Source organism: Gopherus evgoodei, chromosome 5 (genome assembly GCF_007399415.2).
Source record: "Gopherus evgoodei ecotype Sinaloan lineage chromosome 5, rGopEvg1_v1.p, whole genome shotgun sequence".
Classification (NCBI taxonomy): domain Eukaryota; kingdom Metazoa; phylum Chordata; order Testudines; family Testudinidae; genus Gopherus; species Gopherus evgoodei.
In genome coordinates, this window is record NC_044326.1 from 108,500,203 (window position 1) to 108,524,715 (window position 24,513).

Sequence of the window (24,513 nt, forward strand, 5' to 3'; positions counted from 1 at the left end):
GGGGCGCAGTGGGGGGCGGGGTGGGGCCCGAGGCGCAGGGAGCGGTGTGCACGAGCGGGGCTGACAGCCTCTGGGCCGAGCGAGGACAGGACCCCTCCGCCCCGCAGAGCCGCTCAGACAGGGCGAGCCAGGACACCGGACACGCCCTTGAGCCTGAGCCGCCTGCCCGCGCCAGCGCGCAGCACGTTCCCGCCCCTGCAGCCCGGCCCTACGTGCGCGGCGAGGGGAGGCGCCGGCCCTGGCGCGGCTGGTGCTCCACCCCCGATTCAGTCAGAGGGCCCCGCCGCCTCCTCCTCCCCGGTTGCTGAGTCGCTTCTGTGGCAGCAGCGGTAGCAGCATGGCGGCCGTGGAGACCCGGGTGTGTGAAACGGCTGGGTGCAGCCACGAGGCCAAGCTGCAGTGCCCAACCTGTATCAAGCTGGGCATCCAGGGCTCCTACTTCTGCTCCCAGGTAAGCCCCTGCCGCGGCCCTCTGCCCCGGGGGGCCCCCTCCGGGGCTCACGCGGCTGCAGTCAGGGCTCTGCTTCCTGTCCGGACACCCCCGCCAGGCTCCCGCTGCTCTCCCAGCCGGGGTGCGGGGAGCCTGCTCTGAGCCGGAATCCCCGGCATCTCCCTGCATTGCTCTGGCGCTTGCCGTAGTTTCGGTTTGTCTGCGAAGTCCTGTGATTTTGGTTGCAGTGAGCAGGCGCTTTCAGGTGGAGAGAGGGGGCAGGTGTGTGACTCGGAGAGAGTGAGGAGCAGATGGGCCTGTGATCCCTCCAGCGAGGCTTCAAACTTTCTCCTCCCTTTCACTCTTTCTCCCGAGATCCGCGTTTACAATGGACAGGCAGAAACACACACTTGGGTTTTCTAGGCTTAGGCTGGATGGTGTGTTCCTTTCGCAAAGGCGAAGTGGGGGAAAGATTGTACTTGGACCCTAGAGGAAAGTTCACACCGGAAAATTAGACCCTGTAGGAAGATAGTTTACTAGGGGCCATGCCTCTGGGCTGGATGCAGGCATGTGGAAATGCTGAAACAGTTCTCCTTTTGTGTCTTTCACTACTACAGTTTAGCACCCTACCTCTCTTCAGCTCTGTTATCTGTTTCCTTCTCCCCCAAACCTCTTTTGCTGGACTTAATTAACTGCAAGTTACTTTGCAGTTCAGCTTGCTCTGTCAGATTCACAGTGCATTTCAGAAAGAAGGGAATGAGGCATTTCAATGTGGGGGGGGTCAGTGTACTTTTATTTTCACAGAAATCACGTTGTTATTGTGTAGGAAGTTAGATGATGTGGACTAGATTTTATGTGTTAAATCACTGCCTCTGTAATCCTTTATATGTTTGTAATATTCCAATCTCATTGAGATGGAGTAATTGTAGCATGAAAGAGTTTTTCTCCATGCCTCACATTTGTTGTGTCCTCTTTTAAAATATGTGCTTAATAATTTAAAATGAAACCCGATAATCAAATGGCTTTAAAAATGTTCTTGTGCCTAGGGTAACATGGACTTATTGCTTTGAAAATATGTCTTTTTTTTTTTTTTTAATGGATACGTTAATTAAAATCTTGGGGAAAAATGTTACAGGCTCTGTAGATTTAAGGTAAAATAGATATAATTCAAGCATGGTTAATCATTAGAAAGATATAAAATAAATAGTAAAACAGTTGAATCCTTGCCCATTGGCCTCAGTGAATAAATAGTAATGTTTTGGTGCGTAATTAACTGGTGCAATTAATTATCAGAAGTATTATTGATGATGAGAGAAATAAATAGGATTATGATACATTTATTTATAAGTCACATGAATCTTCCAGCTTCAGGGTATAAGCCAACTATTAACTGCTTAGGATTGGGAAGAAACTTCCCAAATAGGTAGGTTATTTCATATTTATCCTCTGTAGAATCCTGTATCTTCTTCTGAAGCATCTGGTACTGTCCATTATCAGAGACAGACTGCTGAACTAGACGTACGACTGGGCTGATCCGGAATGGTATTTCTGATTCTCTTGTTCCTAGGAGTGTTTTGTGTATAGAGGATTTGTGGGATTGGCTCCACCATCACTACCCATTGTAACCTGCTGCCTTATGCAGAACAGGCAATATAGATTCATCTTCAGTATGTACTATATATAGATATTACTTGGTGAATACAATGTGTTTTAAATTAGTAGCTAAATCAGTAAAAGTCTGTGGACAAATTCTAGCAGTATCCGTAGAGTTTTTTTCCCCTCTCAAGTCTTCAGAATGTAGAAAGGATTCTTATTTTCTACTCTTCTACCTGAATACCAAGTACTGTTGTAAGATACAAGGAAAGTTACTCAAAATTATAGTACAGCGTCTTGTTTTCTAAAGCTCAAATCATGTGACACAGATAAGCAATGTGACCTAGTGGATAGAGCACTGGTCTGGGACTTGGGAGACCTAGCTTCTGTTCTTGGCTCTGCCCCTGAATGGCTGGATAACCCTTAGGCAAGTCACTTCACTGCTCTGTGCCTCAATTTCCCCATTGGTAAAATGTGGATAATAAAACTCATCTCCTTTGAACGGTGCTTGGAGAGCTGTGGATGAAAAACAGTATAGAAAACCTAGATATTATTAAAAGCCAGGAAGCCTTGCAAGGAGCCACAGCGGGACAGGTATTGCACTACAGCTGTGCCACTGTAGTTCTGTAAAGTACATGCTGCCTACAGCAATGAAAGAGATTTTCCTGTTGCTGTAGTTAATCCATCTCCCTGAGGGTATGTCTACACTATGAAATTAGGTCAAATTTATAGAAGTTGGTTTTTTATAAATCGTTTTTATACAGTCAGTTGTGTGTCCCCCCACACAAAATGCTCTAAGTGCATTAAGTTGACAGACTGCATCCACAGTACCGAGGCTAGCTTCGACTTCTGGACTGTTGCACTGTGGGTAGCTTTCTCACAGTTCCTGCAGTCTTCATTCCCCATTAGAATTCTGGTTGGGGATCCCAGTTCCTGATGCAGCAAAAACAGTGTCGCGGGTGGTTCTGGGTACATGTCATCAGTCCCCCCTCTCCCGCCCGCCCTCCCTCTGTGAAAGCAACGGCAGACAATGGTTTGGTGCCTTTTTTCCTGGGTTACCTGAGCAGACGCCATACTACGGGAAGCATGGAGCCCGCTCAGCTCGCCGTCACCGTACATCTCCTGGGTGCTGGCAGACATGGGACTGCAGTGCTACACAGCAGCAGCTCATTGCCTTTTGGCAGCAGACAGTGCATGATGATTGGTAGCCATCGTCGTCGTACTCCTGGGTGCTCTTTTAGCTGATCTCAGTGAGGTTGGTCGGGGCGCCAGGTCATTTCCATTTTCTGCCGAGCACCCAGGAGATGATGATGGCTAGCTGTCGTACTGCACCATCTTCTGCTGAGCACCCACGAGATGATGATGGCTAGGAGTCCTACTGCTCCGTTTGCAGATGTTTTGATCCACTCTATCTATCTTTTACAAGAAATTGACCCAATTTGTTTTGTGAAATCAACGGCCTGCTAAACCCAGGGTTTTGAGTTCAATCCTTGAGGGGGCCATTCTGTGTGACAGTTGTTTGTGTTTTCTCCTTGATGCAAAACCACCCCTTTTGTTGATTTAAATTCCCTGTAAGCCATGTCGTCAATCACCCCTCCCTCTATCAAAGCAACGGCAGGCAATTGTTTTGCACCTTTTTTCAGCACAGAACCAGAAGCTGCAAAAGCAAACCCAGGCGAGGAGGCGATGGCAGCAGGGTGACAAGGGTGATGAGGACATAGAGATGGACATAGACTTTTCTCAAAGTACGGGCCGGGCAGTGTGCCCCGGCAATGTGCACATCATGCTGATGAGCTCTGCATGGTCACCTGTTCTGATCAGCTCGCTACGCTGGCCAAACAGGAAATGAAATTCCAAAGTTTCTGGGCCTTTTCTGTCTACCTGTCTACTGTCTACCTGGCCAGTGCATCTGAGTTGAGAGCGCTGTCCAGAGTGGTCACAATGGAGCACTCTGGGATAGCTCCCAGAGGCCAATACCGTCGAATTGCGTCCACACAACCCCAAATTCGATCTGGCAAGGCCGATTTCAGTGCTAATCCCCTTGTCAGAGGTGGAGTAAAGAAATTGATTTAAAGAGCCCTTTAAGTCGAAACAAAGGGCTTCGTCATGTGGACGGGTTCAGGCTTAAATCTAGGTAACGCTGCTAAATTCAACCTAAAATCATAGTGTAGACCAGTGGACGTAGTTAGGTCAAGAGTTCTTCCATTGCACCCAGGGTTAAGTTGGCTTAAGTAAGGCACTCGGATGTAAAAAATTCACAGGCCTAAGGTTCCAGAGAAAATAATAAATGCCTTGGGAAGATCCTGAATCCATTTATATTCAGTACATATTTCCACACTCAAAAATGGTTTCTAATTAGTAGTTTGTTTCCTCTTGGCATAGCCTGGAGAGGATAGTCTCTGTGTCCTCATATAGAAATCCATATACTGATTTATAGAACTGCCCAATATGGAAAATGTCTAAAAATATAAGTAATAATATATAATTCAATACAAACAGTTAAATTTATGCAATAGTAAAGCTGAGTGTTTAAATGCAAAGCAGTGAGGAAATTAAACATTTTTTTAGCTCTTTAGGGTTTTCTATAGTGCCCATAGTCATAGTATTTAAGTGTACTTTCCAGGTAAATTATATCTGGATGGCGAGGTCCTTAGTGGTCTATAGTCATCTTCATTTCTCTTTTCCCTGGTAAAGGTCACTTTTCTTGTAAATGAAGTTTTTCTCCTATCTTTCTCAGAGAGAGGAGGTTTTAGAAATTTGCCCTAAACATGGTTACTCTGAATTTGTCTGACCCTTTCTTGAATTTTGTTTCATGTCTTAGGCCCCTTTAGTCTATCTAAAATTAATCTTTCAGTTTCAATTGAAGATGGTATTCCTCTTTGCTTCTTGTCCTAAGCTGTTGGGTAATATCAATCTGTTTTGTTATCCAGCTACTCTGTTCTACCCCCAAAATTGCTTCATTTTAATGGTGGGTAAAGTCAAGGTACATTATCGTTACCTTTTCCAAAAGGTTATTGTGAGGGTTAACTTACAGTTATAAAGCATTTTGAGATCTTCAGATGAAAGGTGCTAGAAAAGTACAAAGCATTTTTTACTCTTCATTGTGTCTAAAGAATGATTATCTTTATTTATGATTAATCCTTTCCAGTAGCAAATTGAAACAGGTGTTTCGGTGTCCCAGATCAGGAAGTTGATGCATGGAGCTGAAGCAGGATCTGTTTTTTCTGGTAGTAGTAGCAAAGGCCTCTTTTTAGGCAGGAGTTCACGCAACAAATTATTTGGTGGTCCCAGAGTGCAGCCATCAACTCTTGCTGGTGGCTGCTATGGCAATTTTTCCTAAAATACTTAATTAACTTTAGGAAAAAGAAATAAATAGGCACATATGTGTCCAAATCACAGTAATTTATTTATGTACGGTTGGGATTTTTTTTTTTACAGACTTAATAATAACAACAATGAACAGTTGTCTCTATTCTTTACTGGACCTAACCAGAATAGAAACTCAAGGTTGCATGTTCTTGTCTTTTTTATTGTTGTTTCTTTTGCTTTCTTGGTTGCCTATTTTTTTTTAGATTTGCTAGCTAGAAAGTCTGCTTCTGTGAAAAGTGATATTTGTATGTTTGTTAATATCACAAACTTTCAAATATCACTTTTCACAGCAGACTTACTCAGCTGGGAGACAAATTAAGCCTTGGATGGCAATGTAGGTAGGGAGGCAGCGAGAGCCAGGGGTGATGGGGTGGATGGGTGAGGGGCAGGGGTTGGCAGCAGGGGCCATGGATGATTGAGGGAGAGGTAAGCCTGAAGCCCAGCAGCCATGGGACAGAGCCTATGGCTGCGCAGCCAAAGGCTGGAGCCTGAAGTCACACGGTTGGAGCCCAGGGCTGGGGCCAGCTGCCGCGTGGCCTTAGCCTGCTATCCACCACCCCAGGGTTGAAGATGGAAGCTTGAGCACCACAACCTCCAGGAAGGTGGGGGACTCACATTGGGTGTTTGTGGCTCCAGAGGGGGGCAGGGCCCAGTCCCTCCTTGTAGCCCCAGGGGAGAGGCCGCTGCTTTGCTATCCACCCCTGTCACCACCCAGGAGGCTGTCGTCGCAAGAATAAGCCCTGGTGGCCAGCCATGGTGGCCATATTTTAGAAACAAAGCTTTAAGATATATGAATAATGCGTGCACAAAGAGTACTGTACACACATTCCATAGACTTCTTCCTATGGAGATCTTCCTTCTAAGTAATGGTCAGACTCAGCACTACTTAAATTTAAAAACCATATGAAATTCAGCTACTGCATATTCAGTTAAGTTCCCTGTGATTTTCCTAATTTATTTATCACATTTTATTTCAAAACCAAAAGTTCTCAAACTTTCAAAAGCTCACACTCCTCATGAATTTTCTAGGGAAGTTGTTGAGTTCTCATCATTGGAGGCTTTTAAAAACAGGTTAGACAAAAATTTACCAGGGATGGTCTAGGTATACTTAATCCTGCTTCAGGGTGGGGTCGGACTAGATGACCTCTTTGAGGTCCCTTTCAGCCCTACATTTCTATAATTCTTTGTATGGGGACTATGTATTTAAGAGTATGAAATTTTAAGGCTTAACTGTTTTATGGGTTTTTTTAAAAAAGTTCATTCTCACATTTGTGCATTTAAAAAAGTTTGTTTCATATTCAATAACTAAAAGCTGTCTTAAATGCCCTCAACCCTTTCCAGTTGAGTCCCGTAGGCAATTTTTGAATATTGTGAGCAGTTTAAATATCCAATTTTAAAATAGAATGTGCCGCTTAACTCTCGGCCTTCTGGCTAAGAGAGGTGAAAACATTATCTAGTGTAACATATAATTCCACAGTAGGAAAAAGTAGACAATACCTTTCGGGGCCAGTTCCTTGACTTGTGCAACAGGGAAGTTGCACGAGTCACCTCAAGCAGAGTTGGGAATAGAACCAAGGACTCCTATATGGCAGACCCAAGTCTTAGCTACTAGCCGCAATGCCTTTCAGATTGAACTGATGTGCTAAATATATGTGCTTAGATTATTTAGCAATAGCCACTATACAACACTTGCACCTGCCTCTCTGAGGCTGGGTTAGATCCTAGGATTTCTGAACTGCAATATTTATGTAGTTGCAGGGTGGATCTGATTTAAATCAAATTGATTTAAATCACTAGTCAGGAAGACTCGATTTAATCATGGATTTCTACATAAAAGTGCATTCTTGTTGGTGGTTATAACCTTAATACATATTCTTCACAACTCATAGATGTAGTTGCATTTTTAGGAGGTACACACTGTACATTTTTAAAGTGATTTATTTTGAAAACTTTTCAGATTAGTTTTATAGTTATATCAGAAAATGAATGAATGATTGGTTATTTCATCTACCAAAAGTAATCGAAGCAGATATTTATAAAGTCATTGGGAGGTGAACAATCTCCAATTCACTAATATTTGGAGGATTTTCTTGCCATGCTGTTTTAGGAGGAGAACCTCACCAGAGAGACATTTAAATTGTTTTATTTAACCAAAACAACAACATTATGTATTCTGGACTTTCTTTTTCCAATAGCAAATATATATTTTAACAAAACAAGCATATGAATTTTGAATTTAGTTTAACATTCACGTTTTTTAAAATCAGGTTTGTATTTGTTAAAATTGTTTTTAACTAAAATAGTTTTTATAAGAAATATTTTGTGTTGTGTGTTTTTTTTTTTTAAATCAATGATGTCAGCCAGGTCAACATGAGAAACTTAAAATATTGGCTTCTGCAGCTAACTCAGTCATTTTCACTTTCATTTTCCTGTTTGTTCATAATCTGGAAAGGGAAAAAAGCTTTCCTGCTTATTGAGATCCCAAACAATTTCTCAATTTGGAATGAATTAGTCCAGAGGAAGAAGATATTATTTCTACACTATCAGAAGAAGCTACTGCTGTTAAAAATGAGATTATCGCTTCGACTCTGTCTGAATCCAAGTGCTTAAGTGACTTCCACCAATTCACTGATGTGACTTTCTTTAAAACATCATCAGCAAACATACATTTCTTGAATGGTTCGCCTTTAGCTCTGAAGTTTATTATAATTGGCATTATGGAGGGATGATTGCTCACATCATAGCCAGCTCCTCTTCTTCAGCAGTTAAGGTTTGACCCTGGTACTGAGTATTGAGAATATTTGCAAGAAAATGAGCTGGAGATAGTGCTTGTCCCATTCGCTTTTTTAACGCTTGTAATTTAACTCTGTCAATGCAGTGAGAGGCAAAAAGGCATCCTTTAAAAAGTGGAGGTTAAATCCTAGTGGGGGAAGTAGAAAGGAGGATAAACTCTGGCAAGTGAAGTGTAAAAATTATAATTAGGACGGCCAAAAAAGAATTTGAAGAACAGTTAGCCAAAGACTCAAAAAGTAATAGCAAAAACAATTTTAAGTATATCAGAAGCAGGAAGCCTGCTAAACAGCCAGTGGGGCCACTGGACTATCGAAATGCTAAAGGAGCACTCAAGGACGATAAGGCCATTGCGGAGAAACTAAATGAATTCTTTGCATTGAGCTTCACGGCTGAAGATATGAGGGAAATTCCCAAACCTGAGCCATTCTTTTTTGGTGACAAATCTGAGGAACTGTTGCAGATTGAGGTGTCATTAGAGGAGGCTTTGGAATAAATTGATAAACTAAACAGTAATAAGTCACCAGGACCAGATGGTATTCATCCAAGAGTTTTGACTCAAAATGTGAAATTGCAGAACTACTAATTGTAGTTTGTAACCTATCATTTAAATCAGCTTCTGTACCAAATGATTGAAGGATAGCTAATGTGACGCCAATTTTTAAAAAGGGCTCCAGAGGTGATCCTGGCAATTACAGGCTGGTAAGCCTGACTTCAATACCAGGCAAACTGGTTGAAACTATAGTGAAGAACAGAATTGTCAGATACATAGATGAACATAATTTGTTGGGGAAGAGTCAACATGGTTTTAGTAAAGGGAAATGGTGCCTCACCAACCTACTAGAATTCTTGGAGGGCATCAACAAGCATGTGGACAAGGGGGATCTGGTGGATATAGTGTATTTAGATTTTCAGAAAGCCTTTGACAAGGCCCCTCACCAAAGGCTCTTAAGCAAAGTAAGATGTCATGGGATAAGAGGGAAGGTCCTCTCATGGATTGGAAACTGGTTAAAATATAGGAAACAAAATGTAGGAATAAATGGTTCATTTTCAGAATGTAGAGAGGTAAATAGTGGTGTCCCCCAGGGGTCTGTACTGGTCCTTGTCCTATTTAACATATTCATAAATGATCTGGAAAAAAGGGTAAACAGCGAGGTGGCAAAATTTGCATCTGATACAAATCTACATAAGATAGTCCCAAGCAGACTGTGAAGAGCTACAAAAGGATCTCACAAAACTGGGTGACTGGGCAACAAAATGGCAGATGAAATTAAATGTTGATAAATGTGATGCCAGTTTTTGGAAACTTAATCCCAGCTATACATATAAAATGACGGGGTCTAAATTAGCTGTTACCACTCAAGAAAGAGATCTTGGAGTCATTGTGGATAATTCTCTGTAATCATCCACTCAGTGTGCATCAGCAGTCAAGAAGTGAACAGAATGTTGGGAATCATTAAGAAAGGGATAGATAATAGGACAGAATATATCATATTGCCTCTATATAAATCCCTGGTAAACCCACATCTTGAATACTTGGTGCAGATGTAGTCACCCCATCTCAAAAAAGATATATTGGAATTAGAAAGGGTTCAGAAAAGGGCAACAAAAATGTTTAGAGGTATGGACCAGCTTCCATGTGAGGAGAGATTAATAAGACTGGGACTTTTCAGCATGGAAAAGAGATGACTAATGAGGGGATGTGATAGAGGTCTATAAAATCATGACTGGTGTGGAGAAAGTAAATAAGGAAGTTTTATTTACTCCTCATGCCACAGAACTAGGGGTCCCTAATGAAATTAATAGGCAGCAGGTTTAAAACAAACAAAAGGAAGTATTTCTTCACACAACATGTAGTTAACCTGTGGAACTCCTTGCCAGAGGCTGTTGTGAAGGCCAAGACTATAACAGGGTTCAGAAAAGAACTAGATAAGTTCATGGAGGTTAGGTCCATCAATAGCTGTTAGCCAGGATGGAAAGGATGGTGTCCCTAGTCTCTGTTTACCAGAAGCTGGGAATGGGTGACAGGGAATGGATCACTTTATTACCTGTTCTTCTCATTCCAGCTGTGGCACCTGGCATTGGCCTCTATCAGAAGACTTGATACTGATGGACCTTTGGCCTGACCCAGTATGGCTGTTCTTATATTCTTATAATTAGTATATATAATTAGCTGACCTAAGCCCCAGTGTAGACAGCAGTAGGTGGGTGGAAAAATTCTTTCATCGGCCTAATTACTACTTTTTGGAGAGGTGGATTTACTACAGCGATGAAAGGAGTTCTTGCATCGCTGTAGTAAGAGTCTACATTACAGTGCTAAAATGGCACAGCTGCAGCATTTCTAGTGGAGCCTTAATCCCCTCATATGACTTGCATTCTTTTTAATTGAATTCAAGTCTGACTGCAAGAAATGATTTTGTAAATATTTAAAAGATGGTGTGGGTGTTTCTTATAAAGATTGTGAGAAGAAGGATGGTCCAGTATTTAGGATGCTGGTGACCCAGTTTCAAATCTCTGCTCCACCACATCCTACCTGTGTGACCCTGGGCACAGCACTTAGTATCTCCATGCCTCAGGCCATGTCCAGACTAGGTATTAAAATCGATTTTAGATACGCAACTTCAGCTACGGGAATAACGTAGCTGAAGTCGAATTTCTAAAATCGAGGTACTCACCCGTCTGGACGGCGCTGCATCGATGTCCGCGGCTCTCCGTGTCGATTCCGGAACTCCGTTCGGGTTGATGGAGTTCCGGAATCAATGTAAGCGCGCTCGGGGATCGATACATTGCGTCCAGACTAGACGCGATATATCGATCCCCGAGCAATCGATTTTAACCCGCCGATGCCGCGGGTTAGTCTGGACGTGGGCTCAGTTCCTCATGCGTAAAGTGAGATACTAGTGCTTCTCTACCTCACAGGTTTATTGTGAGGATAAATCTACAAAAGATGGAGGTTCTCAGGTACTGTGGTAATGGGGACCATTCAAGTATAATAGCTAGAAGTATCCTGAATGACTGCCGCAGCAAGAGCTAACCTGACATTTGCTGTATGAAGAGCAGGTCAGTGAATATGTTGTAGAATTGTCTGTTTTACAGCTTTTCATACATACTGTTTACTGATTATATGTAACATAACATTTAACCATCATTTGTAGTACACGTGTGCCAGAAAATGCTGTTGGCAGCAAAGCAATGCTCCAGTGCGTACCTGTGTGAACATTTCAATCAGCAGATGTTAGCTGGCTCCCTAAGGTAGAAGCCAGTTGGATCGACTGACAGAAGCTGACTCTGAAAGGGAAATAATCCCACAGATTTTAATATTGATTGTATTTGGTTACTCTTTTGGATTCAAGTTAAGTTGAACACATTGCTCCTAATGAGCATCAGGTTGAGCTCATGTCTAGGTACGGAATGACTGTAATTGTTTGTAGTGTTTTGAAACCAAAATAAAAGTGTGAATTTGAAAGGGGCAACATCAAATTAAAATTACAGTTCTGTTTTTCGTGCTGCTGTTTCAAGTTACATCTGAGATTACAATAGCCAAGAGTTGAGGACAGTTTTCCCTTTAGTTCTTCATTTTATTTTGTATGTAGTAATGTTCACTGTTTTCTCTACAAGTCAGTTTTCCCCTTTATGCGGTGCTCTCATACAGCAATAGAAGAGAGAAATACATTTGAAAAAAAAGGTTCATATGACTGTAAACCACAAAAATTGTCAGGAGGACTCATGGAAAATGGTTCTTCAAATGGCTTTTAACTTTTTAAAATTGATTAGATAACTTTTCCCATTGAAGTCAATCATCGTTTTCAAACATAGCGACACTTTAAAAAAATTTGTGAGTCTGTATGTTGTCTCATCTCCTCCCCCATGTCCCCCACACTTCACTACCCTGGGAAGAGAGAGGCTAATTGGGTCTCTCTTTTTTAGTGGGGGAGGGGTCTTCATTTTAATGTTAAATTGCATCCTGTAGTTTTCAGACCTGTTGTAGCAGTCAGAGGTTGAGTATGTGCACACACCGGTTTTAATAAATTGCTGGCTGTGGCTAGTAGTTTAAAATTATGATAATTCATCAGTAGCACTAGGCTTTCCTTATAAAGGAAAAAAGAGCTTATTTTTTCTCAGAAATTTCAGCTGTTGGTGTAAATCAGTGGAATTACCCTCTTCCAAACAGTTAATGTGATTAAATACAACCAAAAAATGTTCATGTGAATAAGACTTTCATCTACAAGAACAGACAGTTTAGAGCTAAGAATAGAACACCATTTGCAATTAGGCTTTCAGATATATAGAGGAAGATTCTCAATACCTGCTGTTTAGAGATGTGCGATGCTTAGCACAATGAGGAAAGTCAGTGACTTTCACTGAGGGCTGGCCTGGAAGAGTCAGGCACCCTGGCCATACTCTTTAGGCAACTCATCAAAGTGTGACTGAATGAACATCTTGAAAGGCATTGTGTGATACTGTATGTATGCATGCATGTATGTATATAGTATGCATGGTGTGTGCTATGTCTACGCTTAAGGTGACGTGTAGAGTATGCTGCATGCCCCCGAGCATGGGTATGAATAGCAGTGTAGATAGCGAGACATTGGTCAGGTGAGTAAAAACATGCCAGAACCTTAGGGTATATACTTTACATGGGTCTCTATGCACCCAAGCAGTGCCTCCCAGGCCTACCCTGCTACTTTCAGTAGTGTAGTGTCCCACTGCCTTCCTGCTGCTGGGGTCTTTCGCTGCCATGCTGAAAGGCTCCACTGGCAGGGAAAGGCTCTGGTAGGGGGAGGCAGCAGGGAAAGGCTCCAGTAGCTCCTCACCGCTGGAGCCTTTCTCCACTGCAGGGAACTGCTGCCTCTCTTCCCCCTGCCAGAGCCTTTTACTCCTTTGTGTAGATAACATACTGCAACGTGAGTGGAGTTCGTTTTTCTCTGTGGCATGTAGCTTACATGTAGGGTACATGCTGTCGCAAGTGGAGACAAGGCCTGTGTATGTGTAGAAAATCACACACAACCCATTGCTGTCAAATCCACCTCTTTCCCTACTTTCAGAAATCCATCTGCTGTTCTAACAGGGATTAATTTAGATTTCAGCTTCCATGCTGTCTTCCTCCCAAGTACCAGCCCCATTTAGAAATGGCATATGTTGGCCTGCCAGCGAGGGAAGGGGGTTCCTTTTTAGCACCTTATTCATCCACCCTTCTATTTTAATCTCTTCTTCCCTCACTGTTTTTTACCTTAACCTATTGCTTGCCCCCAAATCCTTTCCTTATCCTCTGCTTCTCTCCTTCAACTCTTATCCATTTTCTTTTTCCCAACCATTTGCTGTACCACCCGCTGCCCATTCAGTGCTAATTAATTCCTTTGCTTTTTTCCTATTTCCATGAAGTCCTCTCTTCATTCTTCTTTCCATCTGCATTTTCTCTTTCTTCTCCCCATATGCATCGTCCCATTTACACACACTTTTGCCATGCTTTACATTCAGGCTTACTATCTCCATTCATTTTTCTCCATTTCCTATTTCTGTTCTCTCTGTCTAGTGCATGCATGCACACATATACCCATATATTTTTCATTTGTGCGCACATTATGCCAGTTGAACCCTGTTGCTGCCCTTACAGAGGTACCCAAACAGAGGCAGGCAAAATGCATGCTGCAAGAGGAATTATCTTGGGATGGGATCTGAGTTACTGCAGAGAATTCTTTTCTGAGTGCTGAGTCTTGCCCACATGCTCAGGGTTTAGCTGATCGCCATATTTGGGGTCAGGAGGGAATTTTCCTCCAGGGCAGATTGGCAGAGGCCCTGGAGGTTTTTCGCCTTCCCCTGCAGCGTGGGGCATGGGTCACTTGCTGGTGGATTCTCTGCAGCTTGAGGTCTTCAAACCACAATTTGAAGACTTCAATAACTCAGGCGTAGGTTAGGGGTTTATTATAGAAGTGGATGGGTAGGGTTCTGTGGCCTGCTTTGTGCAGGGGGTCGGACTAGATGATCACATTGGTCCCTTCTGACCCTAGAATCTATGAATCTTGCCTCAACAGCCCGGGGAGGGGACCATCGTGGTCCCAGGCCTGGTTCTCAAACATTTTCATATTGCGAATCACTTCCTATGCTGGAGAACCTCTCCTTCACACCTTCCTTCCCCGTTGAAACACTAGGAAATGTGGTAAGTACCTAGCATGCATTGGCAGGGAGGTGGACTGGATGATTGAATGAGCCTTTCCACCTCTGACTGCTGTGATTCTGTGAACTGCCCGATACTACATCATCCTTGTTGCAACTATAGTGCTTGGTTACACAGAAAAGTAATAGTGGGACAATATCAAGGAGATGAGAGGAAATCAAGTTGCTGTAGTGAAATGGTTGCAGCTGTTTGGCTCAGTTCCCTCCCGTTTGCATTATAAACCTGTTGAATACAGTATTTTCCTGTCTTGACTCTGGCAGTTAAAGCAGTGTTCTTAAGTGTTGTTAGCATAGGTAATAGAATCCTTGTTAAATGTAGTTTGTCATTCGTTTTGTAGAGGTCACGTTCTGTCCCAGACAACGTTGATTTTTATATTATTTTCACTTTCAGGAATGTTTTAAGGGAAGCTGGGTCACTCACAAGTTACTACACAAGAAAGCAAGTAAGTAATCTCCTTATCCAGTCTTTATTCAGTTTTGAATTTGTATATGAAAATCAACTATTCATGCTATTGCAAGTGTTTTTTTCACACTGGTTTCAAAATGCAAAATAAGGGCTATATTCTGTCCTAAGTTATACAGTGTACTCTGATTCTACGCTAATGTGCATGCATGCGTAAGCATGGTTTTGGGTTTTTCTGAGATACCTGGCAGCGTGCACTGCACATTGGAGATTCAGCTTAGGCCCTAAACTGTTACTATAGATCTAGGTAAAACTAAAGGGTTTTGGCATATAAATCTCTTTATTTCTATTCATGCCACGCCCATGTCTGACCAAAGTACTGCTGAGAGCTAAACTGTCAACAGAGAAAGGAGAACGAGTTATGGCAGTGATATATTGCCAGACTTTTTGCATTTTGTGTTTTTAATGCCTGAGGCACAAGGAAAAAAAAAAGTTGGAATGGTTATACTAAAATTGAAACGTCCCAGACAGCCAATCAGCGTACAGCTATGCTGGACATTTAGTGCTTATGTATGTAGAAAAGCTCTGTAACATCTTTTTACATTAGCACTACCAGTGGTGGATGCTTTTGTGAAACCAGGTTACACAGTTTTTAGTAGGTGGCACAGTAGTAGAAATGCATGTGCTCGGCCTACGCTACAGGTTCCTCTATCAGTAGCACTGGTGCAGGAAAAGGCTGGCAAAGTTTCCCTAGTGTAAACTCATTTATATGTTCCACAACTGTACAGTTGTTTGTGTGTATGCAGTTCCTTGAACTCGGATTGTGGGTGTCTAATTTACATGCCTGTGTGGTTATTTCTCAATAACAATACTTCATATATTCAAATCGCTCTACTTTGGCTGTTATAATCCATTTGCTCTGACTGGGTGCATTACTCATAAAAGTCCAACATTTAGAAGAATGTAGGGAAGAAAAATACCCAACATCAAAGAAATAGATAAATGGGAGATCAGCATTAAAAATAAGTGAGAGGGATAGAAGCCAAACTCTTGACACCCCCCCCCCCCGTGACCTACCTTAAGCTTGCTAAGAGTCTTGTTCCCAGACTAAAATGTCATATTTGTTTTTATTGTTTGGAAGCAGCACAGAAAAACACTAATGAATTTTTCTAATTTAGACTCTTCCCCAGGCAACTCTTGCCACAGTAGCATTCAGTATTGGGTCACTTTGCACCATTGCAATGGCAGTACAGACCAGAAATGCAAGTATTTTAGATGCAGTGGTGCAATTAATCCACTCAGTGCTCCTGCCCACTTGTCAGTGACAATTTTGATGGCTCAGTGTAAAGCTACTCACTTTACGGTAGCATAAAGGCCTGAGAGCACCTGAGCAATTCTTCACTGGTCCTAACTCTTCCAGTTCCCCTTCCCCCGATGCCACTAACTACTGAATTCTAATGGATAATTCAAGATAATTCTAAATGCTACTATATTAAAGCTTTTCAGAAACCTGAAAACTGTTTTTGTTTTTTTTTAAATTGTCCCATGCGGGATTTACCAAAAGAACAAAAAGCCTTATGTTTATCAGCCATCGTTCAGGTAGATGCTCAAACACTAGACACACAGACTCTGATGAACTTAAATAATTGGTGTCAAGTATCAGGGGGTAGCTGTGTTAGTCTGTATCCACAGAAACAACAAGCAGTCCGGTGACACTCGTTGGGATTGCCATGGCAGACTGTTCTCATACTCCTGAGATCTCAAAATGGGAAAGCAGAAACAAGGAATCACGTCACTAGTAGCAGCAAGGCTACTCCCTTACCCCTGAGTAAATTCCTTCTCTCTCTCTGGTACTCTAGTACTCCTGTCATCTCCTCCAGCACTCTTAGCAGACTGATAAAGAACTGTGTTGCTTTAGCTTGGGGTTACGCATGAAGGAGAAAACTTATTGCACTACACCTCTACCCCACTATAACACGGTCATGGGGAGCCGAAAATCCCTACCGTGTTATAGCTGAAACCCCATTATATCAGGGTAGGGGTGGCAGGGCTCCAGTGATTTAAAGAGGTCCGGGCTCCAGACGCTGCGGGGAGCCCCAGGCCCTTTAAATGGCCGGTGGAGCCCCACTGCCACAGCCCAGGGGTAGGGGCGGCAGGGCTGTGGCGGTGATTTAAAGGGTCTGGGGCTCCCGCCGTGGGGAGCCCCAGGCCCTTTAAATTGCCAACGGAGCCCTGCTTCTGCAGTCCTGGGGTAGGGGTGGCAGGGCTTTGGCGGTGATTTAAAGAGCTCTAGGAAGCCTGGGCCCTTTAAATAACCAGAGAGCCCCAATGCTGCAACCCCGGACTAGCGGTGGCAGGACTCCAGTGGGATTTAAAGGGCCCAGGGCTCCCCGCAGAAGCCTGAGCCCCAGCCCCTTTAAAGCACTGCCTGATCATGGGGTGGTAAGACCTGGAAGGGAGCCAGGAGTCATATGTGCTGGAGAGCAGCATTTCCTCCCAGAGCTGGGTACGTGCCATAAGTCCCGGGAAGCCTCTGGCCAGAAGGTCCATCCATGGCCCCCCACAAGCCCAGCTGTAGGGATGGGAGCAGGTCGCCCTCCCAGCCCCCCTGTAGTTGCCTGCCCACCCAAATATCCCATGCTGGCTATGCCACTGTGGTGGGGAAGTAGCGGAGTGGGGCGGTTTCTGGGGCCGAGTGATGGGTTTGGGGATCCATGAAAAATTTTAAGTAAAAATGGGGGTCCTCGGCTTGCTAAAGTTTGAGAACCGCTGCCTTAATCGAAGGGGCAGAGATGTATTTTATCCCAAGAGTTAATAAAAACAAACACAGGACAGGGTATTGGGGAGTCTGAATGAAAATCACTTCCCCTCAGTAATTAGATTTCGCTTGCTTGGTGTTTCCAGTATCATTGTCCTATAAATCCTTGCATTTTCCTTAGAGTAAAAACAGATAAGACCTACATATCTAATGGGAAAAAAAACAACAGGGAAAATAAACTTGAAAACAAACAAATACACTTTCAGACTCTCTTTGTGAATATTGTAAAGAAGCCTTCCCCCCATCCCCCCCAAAAAAGGTGCAAATTGAGATGTTTGTTTTTCTTTTCAAGTCACCTTTCATACTCTCCTTATTTTTGGAATAGGTGGTTATTTTGTCCCAATATCCTGAAATTTAGTTTTATTTTTTATTTTGCAGAAGATGAAAAAGCTAAACGTGAAGTTTCATCTTGGACTGTGGAAGGTGACATTAACACAGATCCCTGGGCTGGTTATCGATATACTGGTAAACTCAGGCCACATTATCCCCTAGTAAGTGGCTACGTTATCTATTACAAGTGGCAGAAGTAATATCTGATTTTTTTTCAGATGCTTTCAGCAATGAAGTCAGAGAAGGGAAAGTCCTTGGCAATTGATCAGTCAGAGAAAGTGTGTGTGTGTATATAAAACATATAAAATTTTAAGACTACGTAGTATGATCTTTCCATTCATAGATGTCTAGTATGGGACATTTTATGGGGAAAAACAGGAAGGAGTGAATCATAAGGAATGCATGAGTTAAAATAATATTAGAGGTTGGAAATTAGTCCCACTGCAGGAGAGTAAGGAGAGGAAGTAGAATAATTAAAAATCCTCAAATAAACAAAACTTAAGTTGGTTGGAAATTTGTGAAACTATATTGGGGTAGATGTTCAAATTTATGCATCTAAATCCCATTGAAAGTTATGGATTTATGATATATCTGAGCTGTTTGCTCCAGTAGCAGTATTGTTGCCAACACCACACTGTTGTTCCCATGGCTACAAAGCATAAAAAAATTAAGCTCCTGATCTTGCAAAAATGTGTATATGTGTTTGACTTTATGCAATGAGTAGTCTCATCTAAGTCAAGGGAACTACTCCTGGTAGGTGAAGTTACGCTTGCGTGTAATGGCTGGTCTACATGAGAAAGATACACTGGCTTAATTTTAATCAGTCTAAAAACTGGTTTAGTGAAACAAAACGTTGTATAGACACTCATATTTTGGTTTGAGTGGCTTATTTTGGTTTAGCTTAAATTGGTAATGAATCAATTTACACTTAATCTATATAGGCCATTCTTAAACTGAAAAAGATGGTATACGCAGGATTTTGTGCTGGTTTTACTAAATCATTTAAAAACACACCTTTAGTTAAACTGAAGAAAATTTGTGGGTAGACAAGGCCTAAGTCTGCAAGATTGGAGCCTAAATTATGCAAAGGAGAGAAGAAACAGATACTCTAAAATACATTACAGTTTATATTGAGGCGTGGTGGCCTAGCAGCATTTTATTTGTGCATCTGTTTATCTAATTTACTTGTAGTGTAGCCTGCTTCACCAAAGTATCCTACTGATGTTTTTCTCAGTGTACTGTGGATAGGGATGTTATTTAAACAAAACAGTAAAATCTCACTAATTCATACTAATAACTGGAGGATCAATCTGCAGTTAGTGAACTTTGCAAGTTGGAGTAAATGAACAAACACTATGAAACAGCAGGGATAGTACATCTCAAAATCGACATGTGAAGTTTGATTTTTTTTTATATGAAGGCTACTAAAGGTTCTGTAGTATAAAAGCAACGAGGATGCAGACTTTGGAAGAGTGCTCTACCACTAAATCTCTGCTGAAAAATGAATGGAGAGAGAGAGAGATTTGTGTGTGTGTAAACCATACGGCATGGGAATTAGCAAGAAGTATGATTTGCCAGGTTTAATTGTATTACATTTTATGTATGTGTCTTTGCTTTTTTTATGACTATAACTGCTTTTACAATCTAACTAGCTTTGATTGTGATTCATTTAGATGCCAACGAGGCCTGTGCCAAGTTATATTCAGAGACCAGATTATGCTGATCACCCACTAGGTAATTTGAAACGCATCACAATTAAAAATTTTTGCTTTTGTTGATTTAGGCTGCATGTACTCTTAAAACTTCTTATAACAAAGTAACTGGAGAGAAGAATTTGTCTTTAATAGTCCTTTCATGACAAAATCCTTTCAGCAGTAAGGTTGCATATGTTTCATAGATACTCCAGAACTTGTAGTGAGTTGTCATAAACGGATGCATTTTGAACTCTGTTCTCTCAAAATACAGCACTAGGTCTGTGCCTTATTGAATAACAAAGTACATGTCATAAGGGTTATTTCAAAAGTTGACTCACATGACTTATTCCATAAAATTACTCCCAGTGACATCAGGGTCCCTGTTGCAAATGTACTGTAAAATGGTCTATAGATATTTTTGCATAACTTGTTTTTTTCACCAGCAATCATTGGAGAAGATGGACAAACTAAGACACCTGGCATTTTAGTGCCAGGCTCTTACTTATGGAGAGAGAGAGTCTTCAAAACCTATTTGGTTCTTCAATTATTTTGATTCTTTTTCTTTTTTACGTTAGAAAATGTTAATAAGTTAATGTTAGACAATTAAAAAAAAATATTAGAAGCCATTATTAAACCTTAGACAAACTTAAATTATTTGTGTTAAACTAAATATCAAAATAATATGAAGTATTGATTTTGATAGTCATTATTTTTAACTGAAATTGTAAAACTGTGATGTGGCACAAAGTCACAATGGGAATAAGTTGAACACTTTTCCATTGGATGGGTACAGCAATTTTTACAATGTTAGCTGCTATCAGAAGCCTTTGTAATGCTCTCTGCCTCCTGTAGAAAATTATTCATTCAACTAGCTTGTAACCAGTTCTTCAGTCACATGCAAACATATAGCCTTAACTCCACCCTTTGCAATATTATTATATTTTACCAATAGACAGACAGGTCTGTTTCCTTAAAACATCTAATGTTGGAGTTGTGTGTTTGAGCAAGACTTTGAGTAATTGGCTGTGGGCATTATGGATGATGGTATGCTGGAAATGGATGAGAGTTTGTGTGGAGATGAGGACCTGGGGAGTTCGTGTGGGAAGGCATGTGAATTTGAGGTTGGTCAGATGTTAATGTTGCCTTGACTGATGAGTTTATTGTCAATTTGTTTGTTGAAAAGAGGTACATTTGTATTACCTTAAGTACGTTAAGAGAGAGAGTGTGTGTGTGTGTGTGTGTGTGTGTGTGTGTGTGTGTGTGTGTGTGTGTGTAAATTGACCCTAAATATAATCTTTTTTTTTTTTTTAAGGCATGTCTGAATCAGAACAGGCACTTAAAGGAACTTCTCAAATAAAAATCCTTTCCTCTGAAGATATAGAAGGGATGCGATTAGTGTGTAGGGTGAGTTTGTTTTACAGAATGTGTATGCTCTTCATAAATGTAGACAACTTGTGATTTCACTAGTTTATGACGATTCTCCATAAGGGTATGAAATTTGAAAGTGCAGTTATACTCTGAAAAGTTACTGACTAAAATTGACATGCTTCTGCCTCTGTTTCTCTCCCAGCAACTCCAGATTAAATTAGCTTATTTTGCAAGTGAAAAGATAATTTTTCTACCTGTCACCACTGCAGAATCAACCTGAGATCTGAAAGTCAAGCTGGCTGCTTTCTGGCTCTGATATATCCAGTAACAAAGATTCTACAATGAGAACTTAGCCAATAATTCTGTTGATAATGTATAAGTGAGAACAGAATTCTCCCCCCCCCGCCCTACAATAGTTGTTGGTGGTGCTAACAGGACTAGGAGCCTCCAAAATAAGTAGATGTGTTGAATAAGAACTTTCCAATTGTAATTAGTTTATTGATAATAACTGCCAGGTTTAATTAAGTGGTTCATTTCACTTGGCAGGATTCTATGTCCAATTAATTATAAACAGAGAGTGGGATTTTCAAAGGTGTCTGAGTGATTTAGAAGTACAAGTCCCATTGATTTCCAAAAGTCCTAATTTTCCCTTTCATCCTAGCACCCTAGCTGTATGCACAGGAGATTGACTGCTCCTCCCTTGGGGGTTACTCAGTACTCTAGTTACTTAGGCTGTGTATATTTTTGAGTAAGTAGTTCCTGATCTCTCACTTACAGCTTGCTAGAGAAGTGTTGGATGTTGCTGCCATGATGGTGAAACCAGGCATAACTACCGAAGAAATAGATCATGCCGTTCATCTAGTAAGGCTACTTTAACATACCTTTGGATTTGTATGTGCTCTTTTATCCCTTCTATTTGGTAGGACTATGTGGTGTGTGTTACTGCCAAAATGTCCATCTGATTTTCTGTATTTCCAAACTACCTTCAACTTCCAGCTTAAAAAAACCTCACTCCCTCTCACTTTAAAGCTACTAGGTAATAGATATTACAACATTTACATAGCCAGAATGTTACATTTAAAACTCCGAACCCCACCCCAAATGTAGAGGCACCAAAGGTCCCTTACCAGGAATCACACTGGGGAGCTTAAGAGAACAGGGATGGAGCTGACTGTTATGCAGAATCCATGAATATAGCTCATGTTGACCCACTAGCCTCCCCTGCTTTGGAACCAGCTGCCGGGTACAATTCAGGCAAATTAAGGCCCAAATCCAGCAAAATACTTTAAGTCTAGTAAGTGCTTTGCTGGATGAGGGCTTAAGTTCTAAGTTATTTTGATTTTATGGTTTTCATAAAGTCCACTTAAGAATTTGTTTATATTGGGGCCAGGGTTACTGTGGAGTTTACAAAGTGTGCAGCAGTTCCCGCAGATCTTGTAATGTCGGATACAATTAGCTGATGCGGAGAAGCGTTATGTTAGCTACTTTGCTATCTGCATTTAGGGCAGCTGGGCCAAGAGCAAGAGGGAACAAACTGATTTGAGCTGAGAGGAGTGGAGGATGCTGAGCGCTCCTGAAGATTCATGTTTAATATGGTTTAACAGGGATGAAACTACCTTACTCTTAAAATTTTCAATAGGAGCAGCTAGCATGTAAATTATCAGAGGCAAAAAACATTAGTGGTGGGCTGGCCTTGCATAGAACCAACTGATAGCAGTGAGTATTGTTAATAGGGTTAATAACTGTTTCAGGAGCAATTTTATTTTTCCAGAGTTACATTGTGCTTGTCTACACTACAAAATTAAGTCGACTTTATCTAATTTGATTCCAAGCCTCTAAATCATAGAATATCAGTGTTGAAAGGGACCTCAAGAGGTCATCTAGTCCAAGCCCCTGCTCAAAGCAGGACCAATCCCCAGACAGATTTTTGCTCCAGATCCCTAAGTGGCCCCCTCAAGGATTGAACACACAACCCTCGGTTTAGTAGGTCCATGGTCAAACCATTGAGCTATCCCTCCCCCTCTTTAATTAAGTCGGAGTGCGTTCTCACTAGCAGTGCATCATGAGTAGCTTTCCCAAAGTGTAACTTGTCACAGTGTGTTTTGGAAAGTTTGTGCAATTCCTCATGGGACCAAAACATTGTTGCAGGGGAGAATGAGAACATTGCATTGGCATCCCATGATCCAGTGCTCCCTCCCTCATATCAACGGCAAACACCACAGTGGTTTTTGCACCTTAAAACTGCTGCGTGGAGGCCATAACCCCATAAGCATGAAGCCTGCTCAGTTGTGCACTCTTGCTGTGAGCATCTCAAACACTTCGTGCCTTCTCCTGCAGTATTTCCAGAGCCAAAGTAGGGTCCACTGCGCGGAACATAGTGCTGTTCTACAAACAGCCCTGGCTGCAAGCCATTGAAAAAAACAATTCACAGTTGCTGCTGGCAGTTGCAGAGCAGCTGCACTCTGAGCACCGTTTCTGGTCCCATGAAACAAGCACTGACTGGTGGGACCGCATCGTTTTGCAGGTATGAGAGGATGAGCAATGGCTGTAGAACTTTTGAATGTGGAAGGCCACATTCCAGGAACTTTGTGCAGTTTCCCCTCCCCTGTGGTTCAGATGCTCTGACAGTGGAGAAGTGGGCGGCAATCACTATTTGGAAGCTTGCAATGCCAGACAGTTATCAGTCGAGGGAATCAATTTGGAGTAGGTAAATCATCTGTGGGAACTGCTGTGCTCCAAGTGTGCAGGGCCATTAAGCCACTTCTGCTACGAAGGGTAGTGAGTCTGGGAAATGTGCAGGACATAGTGAATGGTTTTGCCGTGATGGGGTTCCTTAATTGCGGTGGGGCGATAGATATCCCCATCTTGGCACCCAGACCACCTTGCCAAAGAGTGCATAAATCAAAAGGGATACTTTTCAGTGGTGTTGCAAGTGCTGGTGGATCACGGTGCAATTCATCAACATCAACATAGAATGGTCGGGAAAGGTTCATGATGCGCTTATGTTTAGGAACTCAGGTCTGTTCAAAAAGCTGCAATCCGGGACTTTCTTTCCAGACCACAAAATGAACCTTGGCAATGTTGAAATGCCTGTAGTTATCCTGGGGGACCCCACCTACCCCTTCCTCCCATGGCTCATGATGCCATACAGAAGCCGTCTGGACAGCAGTAAGGAACGGTTCAACTACAGGCTCAGGAAGTGCTGAATGGTGGTTGAATGTGCCTTTGGTCGTTTGAAGGGGCGCTGGAGAAATCTATTAACAAGGCTGGACCTTAGTGAGGAGAACATACCCGTGGTTATAGCTTCCTGCTGTATGCTCCATGATATCTGTGGGGGAAAAAAGGGGGAAGCTTCTCCACAGGGGTGGGCAGTTGAGACAGATCACCTGGGAGCCATTTTTGAGCAGCCAGACTCCAGGGCAATAAGAAGAGCACAGCAGGGGGCGCTGCATATCCGCAAGGCTTTGAAAAGCCATTTCAGTAATGAGTCACAGTAATGTGAGCTGCTTGACTGCATTGTGCTTTCTCAAACCTTCACCTGGCT

At 42.1% G+C, this 24,513-nt stretch overlaps 1 protein-coding gene across 1 annotated transcript in view; it reads left to right on the forward strand.

The window, feature by feature from the left end:
• The first annotated feature begins 252 nt into the window (after positions 1-252).
• METAP1 (methionyl aminopeptidase 1) overlaps positions 253-24,513 on the forward strand; it is a 38,422-nt gene continuing 14,161 nt past the window's right edge. Inside the window, exons 1-6 of the mRNA XM_030564415.1 lie at positions 253-451; positions 14,748-14,799; positions 17,956-18,068; positions 19,581-19,641; positions 20,914-21,005; positions 21,747-21,830. Coding sequence (XP_030420275.1) covers positions 338-451; positions 14,748-14,799; positions 17,956-18,068; positions 19,581-19,641; positions 20,914-21,005; positions 21,747-21,830 — 516 coding nt within the window. The 5' untranslated portion in view covers positions 253-337. The remainder of the gene's footprint in view (positions 452-14,747; positions 14,800-17,955; positions 18,069-19,580; positions 19,642-20,913; positions 21,006-21,746; positions 21,831-24,513) is intronic.